This window comes from Hydra viridissima, unplaced genomic scaffold, assembly GCF_058129835.1.
Source record: "Hydra viridissima isolate aposymbiotic clone 2 unplaced genomic scaffold, HvirCarnegie_v1 scaffold_14, whole genome shotgun sequence".
Lineage (NCBI taxonomy): Eukaryota > Metazoa > Cnidaria > Hydrozoa > Anthoathecata > Hydridae > Hydra > Hydra viridissima.
Window position 1 is genome coordinate 7530649 of NW_028324313.1, and position 21002 is coordinate 7551650.

At 29.4% G+C, this 21002-nt stretch overlaps 1 protein-coding gene across 10 annotated transcripts; it reads left to right on the plus strand.

Annotated features, from left to right (window-relative positions):
- Positions 1-7458: 7458 nt before the first annotated feature.
- Positions 7459-19893, plus strand: LOC145181228 (iron-sulfur cluster transfer protein NUBPL-like). Of its 10 annotated transcripts, none has more exons than XR_016447068.1 (14): positions 7462-7599; positions 8094-8223; positions 8344-8378; positions 8475-8565; positions 12536-12575; positions 12982-13039; positions 13128-13254; positions 13418-13503; positions 13703-13823; positions 13941-14023; positions 14092-14248; positions 14611-14649; positions 17164-17397; positions 19769-19893. XR_016447068.1 is itself a non-coding variant. In XM_090072285.1 (11 exons), exons 1-11 carry the CDS (start codon positions 7516-7518, stop codon positions 14143-14145), a joined length of 909 nt encoding a protein of 302 aa, XP_089928411.1. In that variant the 5' UTR covers positions 7462-7515; the 3' UTR covers positions 14146-16041. The 10 variants fall into 10 exon arrangements, 2 of the variants coding, with proteins under 2 accessions (XP_089928411.1, XP_089928412.1); XR_016447069.1 differs by lacking the exon at positions 19769-19893 and adding an exon at positions 19363-19542; XR_016447067.1 differs by lacking the exon at positions 17164-17397 and having other exon boundaries at positions 19769-19888.
- The last annotated feature ends 1109 nt before the right edge of the window (positions 19894-21002 follow it).

Consider the following 21002-nt stretch of genomic DNA (forward strand, 5'->3'; position numbering starts at 1 on the left):
TTTTGTATTAAGTATTTTAAAGAAAAAGTTATTAAAAGGGATGTGCCTCTTTAAGTCTCCTTACAGTCCTAATTTAATACAGAAAAAAAAAAAAAAAACGATTGCAAAAAATAGCATTAAGTTTAGAAATGTCAAACAGTTGTTAACAAAAAGAATTTTCATTGAAAGTATTGTAAATAGTTGAAAAATGAAGAACTTAGGAAATCTCAGACAGTTGCTAGAATAAAATGTTTAAAATGATTTCCATGTGAAGAAAAAGAATATATGACGATAGTGAACTAAATAAACTTTTAATAATTAACAAGCTTTATGAATCCCTAAATAAGTTTCGTAAATGAAATGGTTATACAGATTTTGTTGGATAAATATTCTGTGAAAAAACGGATTGCATCATGAAGTCAGAACAGAAAAATTATACCCATATATAATTTCAACAAAGTTTAAATAAATCAAAAAATGTTAGAAAGATACAATATTCAGAACGGATAATACCAAAACTTAGTTTTGCATAACACAGTATTTGTGTGAAACGGCCGAAATCAGCTTTAAGCATAACCGTAATTGGTTTAACCCTTCGTTTTATAATGTTGCAAGTTTGCAACAAACTCAAAAACCTGATTAAAACCCCATATAAACTTACAAACATATTAATTACCGTGGTTTTATTCATTAAAAAAATAAAAAATCATGCTTCAAACCGAAACCGAAATTTTTATTATAGAAAATAAAAGAAAGTATAAGAACATTTTTTATTTCTGTCTCAACGTAGAATTGCGTCATTTCTGGGCAAAACTTTTCACTTTCCATTTGAAGTGCTCCCTGGAGACCTAAAAAAAAAATATTTCTTGCATCTTTGGTCTATGAAAGTTACTTGAGAGTAATGCTTACTTGGTTTCATTTCAGCAAATTGACTTTTCATTGGCAATAACAAAAATGTGATTTTTTGTAATTGCAAAGAATGGTTTAGAAATCCAGCTGATTTGAAAGTTTTTTCTGGTTCCTAAGTATTGGTGTTTTAACATTCCTGCCATAAGATTTTGAAGAATTCGGAAAATAAGTTTGCTATAAGCCTTTCATTAATCTGTGTGCTAGCCAATCATGTTAGTATTAATTGCTAGCTAATCATGTTACAATTATGTGCTAGCCAAACATGTTCCTATTATGAGCTGAAGCTTTATATTGGTTGAGCATCTAGATAAATTTGAATTGCAAATGCAGCAAATTTTCATTTTAGAATCAACTTCTAACATTTTTCAATAAAATTTCAGTCACAGTGTTTTTTCTTTTACCTTTTATTTCTCAGTTCTGGAAAGAAAAAAATGCTTAATTGAAAAAATCAGTAGCGTAGAGATAAGAAGTATGTAGAGGGCAAAAGGCAGTCACTTTAAAAGTGCATATTTTTAAAAATGTGAAAGCGTGGAGGGAGCATCTCATAAGATTAAAAATTACCCAAAAAAATTGCACAACGGTTTCTAGAAAAAAATTATACGGTAAGTAATCTTCCTAAATTGTAACTTCCTTTAATGTTCCCTCTAAAAAATTAAGCATAAAGAAATTATATATATTATTAACACTTTTTGATAGGTGGCTAATTTTTCAATTAAATAATCGAAGAATAATCAAGTCAAAACCGAAAAAGTTTGATCAAAGCTTTCAACGTAACTTGTGATGCATAAATAGAAAACCGTGTTTTGAACAATTAGACGTTGCATTTATTTCCTAGCGCTCAATTAACGTTTTAAATTTAATGATATTTTACTTGATTAAAATGTCCATTTAAACTGAATTTACTAAACATTAAAACTTAATTTTATGATGTTTATGTTAAAACTTGGCGTTGCTAGTTTTAATACCACAATGCACGGTACGTTTGAAACTAACTCGAGGGGGATAAGTTAATAAAGTTTTTTATTTTTTTCATAAAGATTGAGGTCTTTTGCAGTTTCAAATACAAATGTTACAATATATCCCAATTCTTTTTAACTTATTGTAATACAAGGTTGCATAGGTAAATTAGGACTAATGTACCATAAAATGAAAACTTCATTTAAAAAAAACTGTTTTATTTATAAATTTAAATATGTAAAGCAAAGGCACTGTAATTAGTTAATCCTGCACCCTAAGCTCCAACGACGGCTTCTAAAGAGGACTTGATTGCGCCATAACCCTTGATGATGGTGTTTTGTTCATATGACTCACCATCTAAGGGGTTGCCGTTTGAGCTAGGTTGTCACAGGTCAGGTGACAGGTAGAATGAAATATTCTTTGTAAGCCAGGCCTGAGTTATTTTGTTTTTGTGGATGGGTGCGGAGTCCTGTTGGAACAAATAGTCCTATCCGTTGATCTTGGAGTTCATTCAGAGTTTAACAACATTCTTCAAAACTTGATGCAATTATTTGTGTTGACCCTGAGTTCCCTCTTCTTCGAAATGGTCAACACAACGGTGGTGATTCAATATCAACCTCACTTATATCACCAGGACCATGATAGAAGCGGGTGTACATTAGAGCGGATCAATTTTTACAACAATACTGTCTCTAGCGAGAAAAGTTATCATTCATGCATTCAAGTACTTTTTTTTAACTATTAAAAGTGTTTTAAATGATATTTAGGTCCCCCACATTTGATCCGACATATGGATACATTAAAATATCTATGTATACTTTAATGGATGCATTATTTTCTTTTAATATTACCTAAAAATTCTTTTTAAATAAATCTTGCATCAGGGTTTCTCTCTAAAACATGAATTAACATTTGTAAATGTTATCGAATATAATGAAATAAATCAATAGAACAAACAACGATAAATTAAAATTGGTATTTAAAATATCCCCCTTCCCCCCTTCCCCTTGATCATTTTTTGCAACATAAGCATCTTTTTTGCGTTGAATTTAAAAAACTGTTGTAAATTTTGCTTGGAACTTTTCACCAAATGGTTTCTAGTTCTTGTTTTAGGCTACTAATGGACCTTCATTGGAGTTGACTAGCTCTTTGTCGATTCGAGCAAAAATAGATTCAATTGGATATAATTGCTAATACCATGCAGTACATGGTACCATGCAGTTCTTTAGCTTTTCCATAAGTGTGTTGGTTGATTCGATCTGTATAGATATTACAAACGCCTACTCCAACAAAATTTAAACAGCCCTAATTATTAAGTCACCTGCAACCTTGGAATGACAAAGTGACCACGCTTCAGATTTAAATTATTTAAGGACAACTTTAATTTTCCTGTTTTGTTTCCACTTTCTCATAGAAAAAAAAAAAAATTATTTGTTTCCACTTTCCCATAGAAAAAAAAAATTCCCAAAGAAAACAACAAATTAACCTTGTTTGCCTTCATCTACACCTACAATCATAAGTTTACAATAACTTAACCCTGTATTGGCTTTTCATTGGCAAAATATAATACTGTTTTTGTGCTCTGTAGTTTTTTTAACCTTCCGGATTCTTTTTGATGTTAGATACCACCTGTCTTTTTCTATTTCTAAAAGAGCTCTCTGAACTTAACAATCCACTTGCTATTTCTCTGTTGTTAATCCTTCGTTCTTGTAATCTTTTACTTAGTTGATTTACGTTATGGATCATTTACTTTATCGTTTTTATATCCGATCATTTAATCACACTTTAAAAGTTTGATTAAATGATCAGATATAAAAACGATTAAGTAAGTTGAAAGAAGTTATGTTGATACGGTAGCAACAGCAAATCAAAGTCAATAAATAATTATAGATTCATTCGACTGGCTAAATACATCTTCACTAGACTGGTCAGCTACTACAGACAGTTCTTCTGATAACAGCCAATCAGTGATAGACTCGCTTCAAGTACCATCTGAAAACATATACTAAGTGTCAGATTATTTCGTAAGGCTTTCTGCCACAGTAATTAATGCGAAGCTACACTTAAAATCACAAATAAAATGCCATTGTTTGAAAACGGGGCATCTTAAGAAGATGTTATTGAACGAGCATTTTCATATTTAAGCATTTTGATCCGATGATGATCAAAGAATAATACCGATTTTGTATCATTTAAAGCGTTTCTAAAATTTCAACTAATTTACATTTTCACTTGACTCAATGGGCTATTTCATATTTATAAGCCATTAATACTAATAAGAAATGACATTTAGATAAGAATGACAAAGAATGACATTGAGACCAAATTAAAATTACTGGTGTGATGTGCAAAAAATTTATCCAAGATTGATATTAAATAATTTGACTGAACCGATAATATAAATTCATTTCCGATTCAGTTTGTTGCTATTTTAATTTATGCATGAAGCATGAAGTTTTTAAAAACAATTTTGTTGTCATAGTTTACTAGTTAAATATAAATTTAAGAATTTGTATATGAACCCACAAATATATATATATATATATATATATATATATATATATATATATATATATATATATATATATATATATATATATATATATATATATATATATATATATATATATATGGGTTTTTAGGCGCTACTCGACTTTCTCCCCCCCCCTAATTTTATGATTGATTCTGATAGAGAATTTTATGCTGATTAAGAATCGTATAAAAACATGGGTCTCAAAATCAATGGAAAGTGCTCTAATTCGAAGTCAAAGTTGTAAAAAATCCCACTAAAAACCCTAATATTCGCCATTTTTTTTCAAAACGCTTTCATTTTTAACGAAAATTAATTACCGTTTTATTGCGCAATAAAGAGACCTGGTTTCCATAAGCCTTATAATTATTTTTTTTAAAGTATTGTAACGAAAGTGTTATAACGAAATGAAATTAATAGAAGATTTCAAATAAAGGTTGAACGTAGAATGTGATAATGTAGAAAAATTGATGAATAATTATTATTGTATCGTACGCTGGTTTTTTTTATTAAAAAAAACGGTTTGAAGGTTACGTTTTCTTAACTTTACATGTGATAGAACAACAATGAACTGAGTTTCAAAAGTTCTTCTTTTAGGAAACTAAACTGTTAAATTCTTTTTTAAATTTTATTACAAAAGTACATTACTTGCAATATAGTTTATTCTCTAATAAATCAAAAAACGGTTATTTTCTTTGCCACAAAAAATTGTGCAAGATAAACAGCTCAAAAAGCTCATAAACAGCTCGATTAAAAAGCTCAAAGCAAAGAAATTCAAAACAAAATACAAAAACGGGAAGTTTTAGTTTCTGCACCACAAGCCAAGCACTAGTTCAAACTGGAGATAATAAAAGGAAATCGAATGATCTCACTTCTCAATACTTTAACGAATTCTTCTCACATACTTTAACGAATTTTTTAACGTAAAAACCATGCTATTAATAATTTGCTTTTGTCAGCTAAAAGATCATTAACTTAATATTTTCAAAATGGCGAATATTAGGGTTTTTAGTGGGATTTTTTACAACTTTGACTTCGAATTAGAGCACTTTCCATTGATTTTGAGACCCATGTTTTTATACGATTCTTAATCAGCATAAAATTCTCTATCAGAATCAATCATAAAATTAGGGGGGGGGGGGGGGGAGAAAGTCGAGTAGCGCCGGTTTTTATATGTTTGTTTTTATGAATTTGTAATAATAATGATAATGCCAATAATAAAAATTTAATACACAGTCCATTTTTTTAATTGCACATATAATTAGTTATGTATTTAAATGATTGAATTCAAAGTTACATTTACTTGCATTAACCTTTTTATATTGAATTATAATGATAAGTCAACTTTCTATACAGAACTAGTACTTTTTTACTTTTTCAATCCTTTTTTTTTTATTGCAGATCATAAAAAGTCAATATCTAAAATAAAATTTTGTAAAATCTTTTGCTGCTGTTATGTATTATTAACTAAACACTTTTATTATATATTTTTGAAATACTATAAAAGCATCTATAAATCAACGTTTTGCAAAGATCAAAATATTTTTCAGTGACTAGATCTTTCTATTCAACTTGAGCTAATTTGAAATTCAAAAATCTATATAGTGGTATACTAGTTATACATCTGTGTATGTATATTTTAGTTGAATATTAAAAGTGCAACTGCAAGTGAAAGTTATTGCTTGAAAGAAATGAAAGCTTGGAACCAGTTGATTTTGTCATTTTTTCTTGCAATTCTCGCTGTTTGCGTTGAGCCAGTTAGTGCATTTGATGGTGGAGATGCTGTTGCACTAATCCTTGGATTAATTATTGGTATTCTGGCTATATGTGCTTGTTTGGGAGTTTATGCAAGGAAACGTCAACAGTGACGCATAAAAAATTGATTTTGAAAATATTACAGAACTTTTAATTTGTGTTTTCTAAGTTTTTTATGAGATGCTGTTCTTGCATTAAGATATTTAAATAACTTTGTGATGCTTCTCTAGTTTTTTACAATTTTATACACCAGAATATTATTTTAAAGACTCCTAGTTGACTTGTCTTGAGTCTTTCTTCTTAAATCTTAAAATCTTTCATACTTTTTTTGTTACTTAATTTTTGCACTAATACAAAGATAAGATGTTTAAAGATCAAAGATGTTTAAAGATTGAATATGAACTGATAAGTTAATAATCATCAGTCATCAGTTTATATTCAATATTTAATGATAAGTTAAAAGTTGATTGTATAAAGAGTTTTAAAAATATTTTGAGACCTATTTTTACTTTCATATTGTATTTTCATTTACATTAACAAGAGTTAAAGAATTTTTTTTCTGGTGATTTGTAACAAAACACATATGCAATAATATACTTAAATATATAAATATAATTATATATATAAATATAAATATATGTATATATATACATATATATATGTGTGTGTATGTGTGTGTGTGTGTGTGTGTGTGTGTGTGTGTGTGTGTGTGTGTGTGTGTGTGTGTGTGTGTGTGTGTGTGTGTGTGTGTGTGTGTGTGTGTGTGTGTGGTGTGTGTGTGTGTGTGTATATGATATCAGGGTGTAAGCTAGGTTATATACAGATTTACCAAAAGTAGCAATATTACTAAAAATTACTAAGTAATCTATATTTTTTCCTAAAGTAACAATAAACTGTTACAGCTGAGGAGCTAAAAGAAATTGTGAATTATCACACTATAATATGGCATCAAAAAAATCCAGGTTAATACCCTGAGGAGGTACCATTAATGTGTGTGTCTGTGTGTAAATATATGTGTATATATATACATAAGTGTGTGTCTGTGTATTTGAGTCTGTGTGTGTGTGTCTCTGTGTGTCTGTGTCTCTGTGTGTGTGTGTATGTATATATATATATGAAGGTATGAAACTTTAAGTACTATACATAGTTGTTTTATATTTATATATATATATTGCTCTATTTATACAAAATATTGAGCACTCTTATATGAGCAAAAGATAGAACAAATACAACTCAAAATAGTTATATATATGTATGTATGTATGTATATATATATATATATATATATATATATATATATATATATATATATATATATTGCTAATTATGTCTAAATATATATATATATGGTAATGTTGCATTCTAAAAATAGTTAATAGTTATCCATGATGTTACACAACAAGCTGTTCCAGTTCCAGCGTTGTAATGGTTCTAAAAGTTATTGCAGATTAATATACAGACAATATAATGTAAGAAGTTTGTTAAAGACTTTTCTTTTAATGTTTTAAAATTTATTTTGATTTTTTATGGATGCTTGTAGATTTTTTTTACTCCTTCCTAGTTTTGGAAACAAAGTGTATATATATTTTTTAAAATACCAATTATAAATATGCTTTCTTGTGCATTTACTTAAAGTTCTTACGAAGTCTTGAATCTTATTATGCAGTAAGAATAATTTGTGTATTTTATATTTATTACATGCTACTTATAAACAAATATATTTAAACCTTTTTTTTTTTAAATATGATCATGGCTATAGCTGCCATCGCTTTAAGTTTTATAGATTTGTTGATGGTCAATGTAAATGATTAAATCCTTTGCAGGTTCAAGAAAATGTCTTTAGAACATGAAAACAAAAAGGCTTTTTATTATAATTTTATAATTTTTAGGCAACTTAATACCTGTCTAATCAGTTTCGGTTATAAAATAATTATGTTTTACCATGAGATTTTAAAATGTTTAGTCAAAGATCACAAGTAAGCAACAAGAGTTAATGAGAAGAGGACTTCCAAAAAAAGAGGCCATTAAAGGAGTAAAGTATGTTATACTTGTGGCATCAGGAAAAGGTGGTGTTGGAAAGTCAACTACTGCTGGTAAATATTTTATTCTGTTATCAAATAGCATCATTATTATCAATTACTATCAAAAAAAATATTATTAAAAAAGTAGGTAAAAAAAAATTTATAACTTTAAATTTTCATTGATTTTTATAGTAAATATTGCAGCAGCAATCTCAGTTGTTCAACAGGTATTTATTTGCTTTTTTGCTTTTATTTTTTCAATTGAATTGCTTTTGTCCCCAATTTACTTTGCAATTTGTTTATTTTGAACTTTCAAATTTTAGAGAGCAAATGTGGGCATTCTTGATGCAGATATATATGGACCTTCCATTCCAAAGATGATGGGATTGTCAGGTGAACCCACTCTTAATGCAGGTAATTTAAGTACCATACATTGTTGTTTTGACTTTGTTTTATATTTATATATATATATTGCTCTATTTACACAAAATATTTAGCACTCTTATACGAGCAAGAGATGGAAAAAATACAACTTGAAATAGTTGTACATATATATACATATATATATATATATATATATATATATATATATATATATATATATATATATATATATATATATATATATATATATATATATATATATATATATATATATGTATAGATTAGGGTAATATATATATGTATATATTAGGGTGATCCAAAAATGACCAAAAAAATTTTTTTTTTACTTTTTGTTATTCCTAAGGTCTAAATGTGTTCATTTATGAAAGAAAACATTGTACCAAAAAAATCAGCCAAATCGGTTAATATTTAGAGGTCGCGCTGGGGCGATCTTCATACCCCTCTAAAATTGGAATTTTCAAAAGTTCAGTAAAATATTGACCTTCATTTTCTGTGCACATTTCGGTTATTTACCGTTCGATTTTAATAAAATAAAAACGAAAATAAAGCTCTTATTACGCATAATAATTTTTGTTAAACAACATTTCCTTTTTAAATGCATATTAAAGTGGCAAAATAAATTGCAAACTAAGCCAAATTTAATTATATTTTATTATATTGGCTTATTATATGGTTTAGTTCAGTTCGAGACTTTATCGAGAGTGTTGTGATTCCTGAAATAAAATTACAATAGTTTATCTATTTTGCTTGACTAATAATATTAATTACAGTATTTTAAGAAAGTGATATAATTGCGAATTTCAAAGAAACTAATTTTGTCTGGAAATATAGGTGACAACAAAATATATTTTCATTCATACACTGTATTAAAGAAAATTTAAAATGGCTGCAGTCGCAAAGTCAACACGCAGTTCTACAGCAAAATGGTTAATTGGTCAACCAATATCAATGCTTTCCCATCTTAAGCTTCCAACGATTTTGGAAGTATTAAAATGTTTTTTCTTCCACCATGAGGTGAAAGGATTGAGTATACATGAAAGTTCGGTAACAGTTATCAAATCAACTTGTGAAATTTGGGAAAAAGCTAAAATTCCTACAATTCGAAAGGATAATGCAGTTACAAGGCTTGAAAAATTTCATAAAGAATATACGGATCTATTAAAAGACAGAAATAAGAAATCAGCTGTTGCTAGAAGCAAAGGAACAGACTTTGAAAAGAGAATTATGAAACTTTTTGATATTGCACCAACTAATGTTTTTGATTTAATAAAAATTGCTGAAGATCGCGATTTCCTCATAGATCAACGAGATGATAGAAACATGGTCTTGGGTTCCATTGATAAAGATGATGCAGAGAAAGAAGAAAAAAAAGTTTGCAGGGAGATGCAAAAAGAAGCGTTAAGGAAACAACGCTCTGAAGAAGTAGTTGTTCTTGAGAATTCAACTTCGCCTTCAAGTCCTGCTAGTAGCGATCATGATGATATCGTAGTTTTGAAAGGAAAAGATGATGTTGCAGAAAGCTTCGGTCTGAAAAGTAAGCGTTCTGTAAAAAAAATTATTACCCCTGAAGTTGTCGCTTCCTTAGATAGAGGAAAAGTAAGTAATCGTGTGGCAATGTGAACTGTAGCAGCTACAATGCAAAGTTTAGGAGCTCCCATTGAAGAGTTCTCTATATCTGTTACTACTTTTCATAGGCCAAGAACTGATTATCGTGAAACTCATTACAATGAAACCAAAGAAAATTTCAAACTGGATGTACCTCTCGCAGTTCATTGGGATGGAAAAATGATGGCAGACATTGATGGAAGTGGAAATGTTGAGCGTTTGTCAGTTTTAGTAACAGGGCGTGGTGTTGAAAAACTTCTGGGAGTGCCAAAACTTCCTGATTCAAAAGGAGAAGCCATTGCTACTGCAGTTGTAGCCTCCCTCCATGAATGGGACGCTTCGAATCTTATTAATAATCTCTGTGGCATGTCGTTTGATACCACAGCTAGCAATACAGGATCTGAGAAAGGTGCTTGTAATTTACTTGAAGAAAAATTAGGAAAAGAATTATTGAATTTAGCTTGTCGTCATCACATTGCTGAAATTGTTGCAGGATCTGTGTTTAAAATTTATTTTCCAACAACGTCCGGACCAGATGTTGCTATTTTCAAACGATTTAAACAAGCCTGGAAGAATATCAAGAAAGATGATTTTAGCCCAACAGTGCAAGATGAAGAAGCTGAAAGATATCTTTCAAACGTCTCGATTGAAAAAAAATCGTCTATAATTAATTTCTTAAAAAAATGTTTGCAAGACTCACAACCACGAGATGATTATAAAGAACTTCTTGAATTATGTCTAATATATTTAGGAGAGCAACCTCCTAGTGGAATAAGATTTAAAGCACCTGGAGCCTTCCATCATGCTCGGTGGATGGCAAAACTTATTTATTCAATTAAAATATGGTTATTTAGAGATCAGTTTAAAATGGTGCAACATGAATTAAACGCAGTAAGAGATATTAGCATGTTTGCTGCGTTAATATATGTTCGACAGTGGTTTACTGCACCACTCAGTGCCTCGGCCCCATTTAATGATTTAGATTTTCTAAAAAATATTGAGGAATATCGTGAAATGAATGAAAATATAGCGACCGCTGCAACCGAGGCAATGAAGCGGCATCTATGGTATTTAAGTGAAGAACTTATATCTTTGGCCTTTTTTAGTGATGATGTAGAGATTGAAGTTAAAAGAAAAATGATAACTGCCCTTCAGCGTCAATGCGTAGACAATAATAGGCCATCAAAGAAATTAGCAGATATTACAAATGTAATGAGTAAATCCCTTGAGGACCTTGTAACGTGTAAATCATTTTCATTTTTTAATTTCTTAAATATTGACATTTCCTTTCTTGAAGAAGATCCTTCAAACTGGAAAAACAATGAGTCGTATGCCGACTCTAAAGAAGTAGTGAAGTCTCTTAAAGTTTTTAATGATTGCGCCGAAAGAGGGGTGAAGTTAGTACAAGACTTTAATGCTGTCTTAACAAAAGATGAAGAGCAGCAAAAGTATGTGCTAAATTTAGTTGCAGATAACAGGGCTGTCTTACCAGATGCAAAAAAATCAGCATTGAGTGCTAAACAAACCAGGCGACAATGAGCAGCTGTTGTTGTTTAATGTTGTTTAATAAAAATTATTATGTGTAATAAGAGCTTTATTTTCGTTTTTATTTTATTAAAATCGAACGGTAAATAACCGAAATGTGTACAGAAAACAAAGGTCAATATTTTACTGAACTTTTGAAAATTCCAATTTTAGAGGGGTATAATGATCGCCCCAGCGCGACCTCTAAATATTAACCGATTTGGCTGATTTTTTTGGTACAATGTTTTCTTTCATAAATGAACACATTTAGACCTTAGGAATAACAAAAAGTAAAAAAAAGTTTTTTTGGATCACCCTAATATATATATATATATATATATATATATATATATATATATATATATATATATATATATATATATATATATATATATATATATATATATATATATATATATATATATATATACATATATATTTATATAATAATACAATAAAGTCTTTCAATTATTTTCTTTTATTAAATTTTTCTAAACTTTTATTTTCTGGTATTTCTGAATGTTTTTTTTATGTTTTGAATTCCATTTACAATTATTCACAAAATATATTGTTTCGAGTAAAACTAGTTTTGGTGTATATGGCTGCCATTTTTTTCGGACACGTATTCTAAAATAATGATATTGCTTTTCAAATCAATTAAAAAAAGTAATTGTTGTTTTTAAACATCAGTCAAGAAAATTCTTGTTGTACTATTAATATTTGTTCTTATTTAATTTAATTTTTTTTAAGTGAAAACAAATGAATTTATTTATTAAAAGTATTTTGTATAGGTTTAGAATCTTGTTGAAGTTAACATTTTTATTATTTTTTTTAATATATTTTTTATCAGAGAACTTAATGATTCCATTGTCTAATTTTGGCATCAAATGGTATATTTTATTTTATTTATTTATTTCTTCATTCTTTAAGTTAAAAAGTATTGGACAACATATGTTTGCTATTTTAAATGTTCGTAATACACGATTTTAACAAAAAAATAACTAATTTTCTTAAGACCGAACATTTTTTTCGGTAAAGAAAATGTTTGTCAGATGAAGTATTCGTTGCAGCGAGTGTTTAACGTGTTTTAAATTATTATTTTTAACTTTTCTAAACACTCCCTCTGTCTCAAAATATTCCTTCTGTCCTAAAATATTCCTTCTGTCCCAAAATATTCGAAACAGTATTTTGGGACAGAGGAAGTATTTTATCATTTAGCATTTTATTTCTAAAAAACCTTTTCCATGGAAAGATAGTACATGGAATAATTTTATAGTTGCGTAATACTTTTTTTAGCATGTCAATCGGTTTTTTGGTTGATGAATCCTCAGCTATTGTTTGGCGAGGACCAATGGTAGGGTTTTAAAAGCATACTGTTGTAAATGTAATTAACTTCTAAAATTAATTTTTGTCGACGTTTTTTTTTTTGTTTTTGTTTTAAGGTTATGTCAGCAATTCATAAATTGACAAGAGAAGTGAACTGGAATCCACTCGATTATCTCATAATAGATATGCCTCCTGGTACTGGAGACACTCAACTTTCCATTTCGCAAGAAACTCTTGTAAATGGTAAAATGTGTTTTGCAAATATTTTCTTTGTTAAAATATCCGAAACTTTATGCAGGTAATAAGTGCATTGGATGTGTTCTCTCCACGATTTTCGGATGAATCGTTAAAATTGAATATAAAATGCAATTATTATGGTATTTTAATGATCGCTAATTTGGTAAAGGCGCAGTCGTTGTGACAACGCCTCAAGACATTGCATTGCTTGATGCAAGAAGAGGTGCGGAAATGTTTCGCAAAGTCGGTATACCGGTACGTAGAATAGTTTTAGTTGAAAGTTTATATTTTTAAAATGTAACGTGATTTGTCATACATGAGGGGAGGGGGGGAGAGTCATCTTTTTCCGTAATTTTCCAAAAAAGGATGTCGTTTGTTTAAATAACCTTTTTAAATCTTTAAAATACCACGGTAGCATGTGTATTAATAATATTTATAAATGTATCAATTTTAGGTGTTAGGTTTTGTACAAAATATGAGTATGTTCGTATGTCCAAACTGTTCTCACGCAACGCATATTTTTGGTCACGATGGTGCTCAAAAGCTGAAAGCTGAAATGGGTGTTGAAATTTTAGGTGATTTTTTTCAGTTTGTTATTTAATTCTCGACCGACATGTAAACAGTTTTTGCTCAGACTTTTTATTGTGTCTTATCGCTGGTTTCCCTAATTACATTCGCATTTAAATTTAAAGGAGATGTTCCATTACATTTGAGCGTTCGAGAAAGTTGCGATAAAGGATTTCCGATCGTCTTTGCAAATCCTACTTCGCTAGAGGTATGTAGGTAGTAGAAGATTGTCATTACACATGCATGCGGACACATAAAATTTTCTTGCTTGTTTAGAGTCGAGTTTACAAAGATATCGCTCTAAAGATTATTAACAAGTTTCCGATATAAATCACGTAAAAAAGCATCCTACGGTATCTTTCGAGAAGTCCAAGTTCATCAAGATTCAAGTTTGAAGTTTGGAAAAACCGTGTTTTACATAGACCTATAAGAGGTCGGTCAACTAAAAGTTTCAAATCCAATAAACAAGCTAGCCCCAAAAGTTACCTAGATTTGGGAGATCTGGTTTTTAGTTGACTGCATTTTTTTTTTTTCTTTTTTTAAAGTCTTAGAAAAGTCTGCTTTCAAAGGCTTTTTGATGGGAAATTTGAAATCCTTTTATATTAGCATAAAAAGTTTTTAACAGTTTTGACTGTGAAAACCAGACACAAACATCTGTTGTTTTCATCATTTTCATAAATTCTATTTTTGTTATGAATAGTGGGGGTTTAAAACGGTATAATTAAGATTTGGTATAACACAAAACAGCGTAATCTAAGATCCATAATCTTTTATCAGCTTCAAAATTTATTTTAGTCAGACGCCGATCCATTTGGTTTGTTTCTCGGTTTCAAGGTAGGTAGTTTAGTCCGGTCTTTATTATCCTGTAAAAAAAATATATATGTCTTCAGAATTTGAAAGAGTAGCTTATAAAGTTCTTATGTTCTATCTTGACCAGATCTTTAAAAACACTATCAATCTGGCTTATAGAACTAATTGCATTAACTGAATTCTGTATACATTTTTACATAACCTATAAAATGTAGGTCGACTCTAGTGACATTGTTTTTTTGTGATTAACTTTAGCTTAAGGGACTTCTAGGTCCTATTTTAATAAACTTCTGTATAACTTATGGTAGTTACTTAGTTAACCAGAAAAATTATTTTTCATTTATTTTTCATTCGGTGAATGGAGAAATATCTACATTTTACAGTGTTTAAATATGGACATTTTTTGTTGACCTAACGTTTTAATATTTGACACTGCTCATTCCATCCAATTATCCATGGATATTTTAGTCGTAGCTGCTTAAAAGCAATTCATTTCTAAAATTTGTTAGAATAAATTCCACTGTTCAACTCTACAATTTCTGTTAACATTTGTTGGCATATCATTAAAAGCATAACGAACAATATCGCCTATTTATTGTAATGCTCTTACAAAAGGCTGAAAGATTTTGCAATTTGAACAATATAATCAAACTGTGTTTTTATGCAAATTGAATTAATATCTGCTCTAAAATTAAAAATCACTCGGTCATTAAACGCCTAAATTAAGGTTTGAATAATCTGCATGAGATCTACGTTTATTTTTGGCAATAAAGTAAACTGTCTTAAATACAGTTTAGTAGCACTCTAATTAATTAGTTGGGAGGGATTAATTTTTAATTAATTATTATTTATTGCGTCTTGACATTTTATGTTTTTCAACATAACAACTTTATCATTCTGGAAAACTATCAAAGCGAGTTGTAGCGGTCACTGAGTTAGTTCATCGAAGGACTTATACTAAGATGAAAAATTTGAGTTTAAACATTTAGAGTTTTTCAATAACAATAAAATGTGAAACGATCCTGTGCTGGGTTATTGAGTTCATAAAAACCGGAGAGGGTCATGAAAATTTTTATTACTTTATAACAAACTCAAAATATATGATGAATTATTTCAATAGAGCGCAATCCCTTGTGACGCTCAGGTTTTATATGGTTGAGAGACAATCGGCTGTTGTATGACTTCATAGTTACTTTACTAATGAAAGAAATACACTTCAAAGATGTACATGCATTTTTGTTGAAAAAGCTCTTCCCAACAGCGGATTGTAACATAAACAGGTTAATCCATCATTTTAGAAATCACATGATTTGTTCCAGAATAGTATTATCGTCAACTAGAACATTCTGGATCACTTATTTATGCTTAATCTTATTTCTTAATGCTCCTTAAAGAAAAAAAAAATCTCCATTAAAATGACCTGTCTCCACTTTTTGAGCCGGGCTTCCCTCTTCTTTTACTCTACAAAACTAAACCCTATATATACCCCCATGCTCTCTGGTAACTGGTGCCACCAGCTCGTTATCTTTGAAGCGACTGATACCCTGAATTCTTTTTTTTATCCATGATAAATACAAGACCTTCTACTACAGCTTTGATGCTTTTGAAGTTGAAGAAAAAAAACGGCTTTAAATCTGTAAGAAAGTTGTCACGAAAAAAGACGAAGGAGATCATAACACCAAGATCACTCCAGAAACTAATTGGAACAGGATCGGAGATCATAGATCTCAAGGTCGACTAGCCTGCAAGAAACCTTTTTGAATTAAAAATATGAAATGAAGATTAACATTTGCTAAAATTTACGCCGCTATACTACTGGGAGAAAGTGTTATGGAGCGATGAGTCAAAGTGGAACCTAAAATCATCTGATGGAGTTCAAAAAGTTTGATGAAAAAGTGAAGAGCCATAAAAATTAAGCTGTATGAGAGGAATTATTAACTTTAGTTTTGGAAACATTCTAGTTTGAGGTGCTATGTCATGGCAAAGAGTTGGAAAAATAACTTTTATTGATAGCATCATGAACGCCGTAATATATTCAGACATTCATAAAAAGAATCTCAAATTTTCTGAAAGAAATTTAAGATTGGGAAACAATTTTATCTTCCAGCAAGACAATGATCCTAAGCATACAGCAAAGAAAACACAATTGGTTCACTGAAAATGCTATAGAGGTGATGGAATGGCCAGCACAAAGGGGAATATCGGACTGTAATTTAGGAGATTATTTAGAAAAAAAAAAGATCTGAAATCTTGAAAGTTTGAGATCAAATCGACCCAAAAGAGATCAAAAATTTGGTATAGAGTTGGGACGTCTGGCACCAGAATCAAAGCAAATAGGTTGCTTTGGTTGTTATAGATTGCTTATAATCATATAAACTGACGAGAGAAAATATATATCATAGTTTTTTTGTTAACACATTTAAAATGTTTTAAAATTTTTAGGAAAACATTAAGAAGACTACAAGGAGGTTATAAAAATGTAATTTGCATTTAATTCTGTTGGTTACAATATGTCCGTTTAATGAATTTCTTACATAGATTTTTACATCGACTTTTTGTCATTAAATTTTGGAGACGTAAGTGACGAAAACACGGTGAACGATTTCATTTGGATAAGCTTAAAATAACACCGTTACGGATGAAATACCACAATATTGGTTGATTACTGCTGGATACTGAAGAGAGAAGGTCCTGAAATACCACAATATTGGTTGATTACTGCTGGATACTGAAGAGAGAAGGTCCTGAATTTAAAGAATGTATTCATTAGATGTAAGAATTAGCAATAAGTTGTTTTTCTGTAATAAAAAATAAGTGTAATTTTCTTAAAACCTGGTGCGATGACGAAATTCTTACCCGCGTTTAAAATCTGTTTAATCGAAAATCTTAAAAGCGCACAAAGAAAGAACATTTTGTTCACACCTGTCCGGAGAGCCTCAAAACATAAAAGTCATGCTCAAAAAATAAAACTAATTGCGTTTGGTAGCCCATATATCTATGTTTCAAAAAATAAAAAAATTGAAATCATCTGCCTACGTCCAAGGAAAAAAAATGACTTTGAATTTTCTCATGTTATTGGCTCCTTTCCTAAAGGCATAAGGAAGAAAAGATGATACTTATTTATGAATAACTATAAAATTTGATAGATAATCGCTAGAAAAAATCAAATTTGATGAAAAATAACCATATAAAATGAACAAAATGAAACTAGTATGCTTTTATTGTTAATCCGTTTTAAATTGCATAACCCTAGGGGTATCTTTACCTGCTAATTCGCTTACTTTTAAAAGTCAAGTGTTTTAAACGTTTTTTTAAGCCCATATTTTTTGAATAGCTAGGTCCATTTTATTGCTTAGTACTTAATGTTACAGTGTTGCATATTTATGTCATTTAATAATGAAATAAGGAAGCTGTAAAAACATAATTTTTTTTATTAGTTGCTGACAATAAAATAAGTGCTTTTTGTAATTTTAACTTTACTTGGACTCTTTCAAAATGCCCAATAGTGCCAAATCTCAGAAAGAGTGTAGAAAAACAGTGTGTGTTGTATGTATGAAAAAGTGCAGTTCATTAATTTCTGGTGTAGCCTTTGAGAGATTCAAAAACATTTTTTCAACAGACATTGACTTTTTGGACTCTTGAGTTCCAACTGGAATGTGTGGAACGTGTAGAAATCAACTTAGAAGGGTTGAAAGAGGAGCATCTGTCAAGCTGCCTACTCTTTACAATTTTCAAACTATCAATGTCAAGACTGTGAAGGATGTGTGGTTGAATACAATAGCAAGCACATTTAAGTGAAATATATCTGTTGCATTTTTATTGAACATTGAAACCTTGCTACTTTAGAATAAGTGTTTGTGACAAAAAAAATCAACTGAGAAAATACCTATGGATTTATCTAAACTGATTCAAAAATTTATTTATGAGATTAAATCTTTTTAAATATTTATTTGTTTAACCTGTGCGTAACTGTAATTTGTAAAAAAAAACCCACAGTCAATAAAACCTATAATATTTAGAATTTTGAAACAGCCTTTGCCGAAGTTTAATAACAGACACTACTTTAATAGTTTTTTTTATTTTGCGACAGTGTTTTAAGTTTAGAAATGATTCAAATTTAAAGAAAAAATGGTGATCAAAGAAATATTTTCCATTAAAAGTAAGGTCAAAATGACTGACAAGTTCAAACTAAAAATGATTTCCTATACATTGGCTGATGGCTTTATTTTTAAAGCCTCTATGTTTAGACTATGCATATCAATAATAGTAATATCAGTTTTGTTATTTATTTCTTATTTTTGAGTGTGTCTTTTGTGGTTTGAGGCTCTCTAGGGCGATGAAGCAAGGAACAAAAAAATCCAAAAAATCAAAGTCATTTTTTTTCCTTGGACGTAGACAGATGATTTCAAATTTTTCATTTTTTGAAACATGGATGTATGGGCTACCAAACCCAATTGGTTTTTTTTTTTGAGCATGACTTTTATGTTTTATAGCTCTCCGTGCAGGCGTGTGTTGCTTTTATTTGAACAAGAAATTAAAAAAAGTTTTCGAAAGATTTTTCTTTGAATAATATCCAAAATATTTGCTATTTATTTGATCGTACTTCTTTTAGATGAATGTTGGACCTTTGATTAAAATATGAACTGTTTTCGATTAAAAAAAAAAGAAAAGGTGTACAGAAATATAAACCATATGTAGCAGATGATTTTTAGAAATTTTACGAAATTTGTTATTTAGAGAAAGTTTATAAACCACGAAACTTCATAACGACCGACTTTACAATGATATAATTTTTTTCAGATAAGTGACTTCTTTCCCATTTTAAATATAATAGGTATTATGTAAGTAAAGCAGGAAATATTTTAGCCACTTAGATTTTGACGTTAAATATATAAATACAAAAAAAAAAAAAGAAAATAAGTATATATTAAATACAAGTTAAAAAACGTTTAAATATTAGTTAACTTGTCGGAAATATTTCCGATAAGTTGTTAAACGTTTCGCAAGATGACAACCTATTGTTTTGGTTAGTATGAGTTTGAAAAAATGGCAGGCCAGCCAACTTAGATTTGATAAAATTTGCAGATCACAGAAATACTCGTTTTGCTTTATTGTTAATTTTAAGTTTTCAATTATTTTTTAGGTGATAGTGATTTATCTAAAGTACAGAGGTTCGAAATACGTAAAGACTTATTTATAGATACCCTGCATTTCAACAATTCTCCTGACCAGAGTTTATTTTACGATGTCAACAAGATATGGAGCGAAGTAAGTTATTCTCTTTATCTGTAAACAAAAAACTATATGTTAGATATTAGATAAATATACAATATACAATACAAAAGGATGTCCAAAGCTCTCATTGATTGATTAATTTTGCGGGGGGAGGGAGGAGAGTGGGATGAAGAAGCCATTCAGCTCACACACTTTCCCTAAAAATACTCCTTTTCTTTGTTTGTATCAGTTTTTTTGTTTATATCTCGTTTGTATGAGCTTTTTTTCAACTGTAAACAAAGTAAAAAAATTTGAAATATGATGAAATGAATCGTCATAGGAAGGAGAGAAAATTTGCTTTAGCATTTAATATTTAACTTATGTTCCCTCACTGGTACTTTATAAATTTCGTAGGACTTGAATAGTCAGCAAACTAAATATTTTGTGGTTCAAATGGTGAAAAAAATTCTAAAGAAATTTTTGTCCAAAAAATGCTTTTCACCAAGAGGCAAAAGTTTAGTTGTTTGTAATCACAAATCAAATAGGAAATTAACTTCTTTGTTCAAAAATGTCGCACATCAGAAACTCAATTACCACTCACTCAACCAATTGTTCGTAAAAGAGATTGAGCTATTGAGTTACGTTCGTGCGAAAATAAGTTAAAAAACTGACGGAAACATGAGAAACTGACGGATATTGAAAAATATACAAACAATAAAAATGAAATAAAAATATGTATTTATTAAAAATATGTATAACTATAGAAGATAAAAATCACCGCACTCAGCGGTGTTTACATCATAACAAAATCTGTTTATATCAAATAAACTATACAAAACATGGTAATGAGAAAATAATAATCTATTTTACACATATTTTTTCAATCAATTATTAATTAAAAAAAGTGAGAGCTAGCGCTTTCGAACAATTTATATGATTTTTCACAAAATTATTTATAATAAACTAGAACAACCTACATTTAATTATTTCAACTCTTATCACAAAAAATGATTTATAATAAAGTGACCCCTACGTTTGACAATTTCCACATTTCCACGCTAAATTATTTAAAAAAGAGAGAGCAACCTGCAGCGTATTATAAAAATGTATGGCGATAAACGCAACCTGTCTAACGTGAAAAAAAGGACAATAGAAAATAAAAA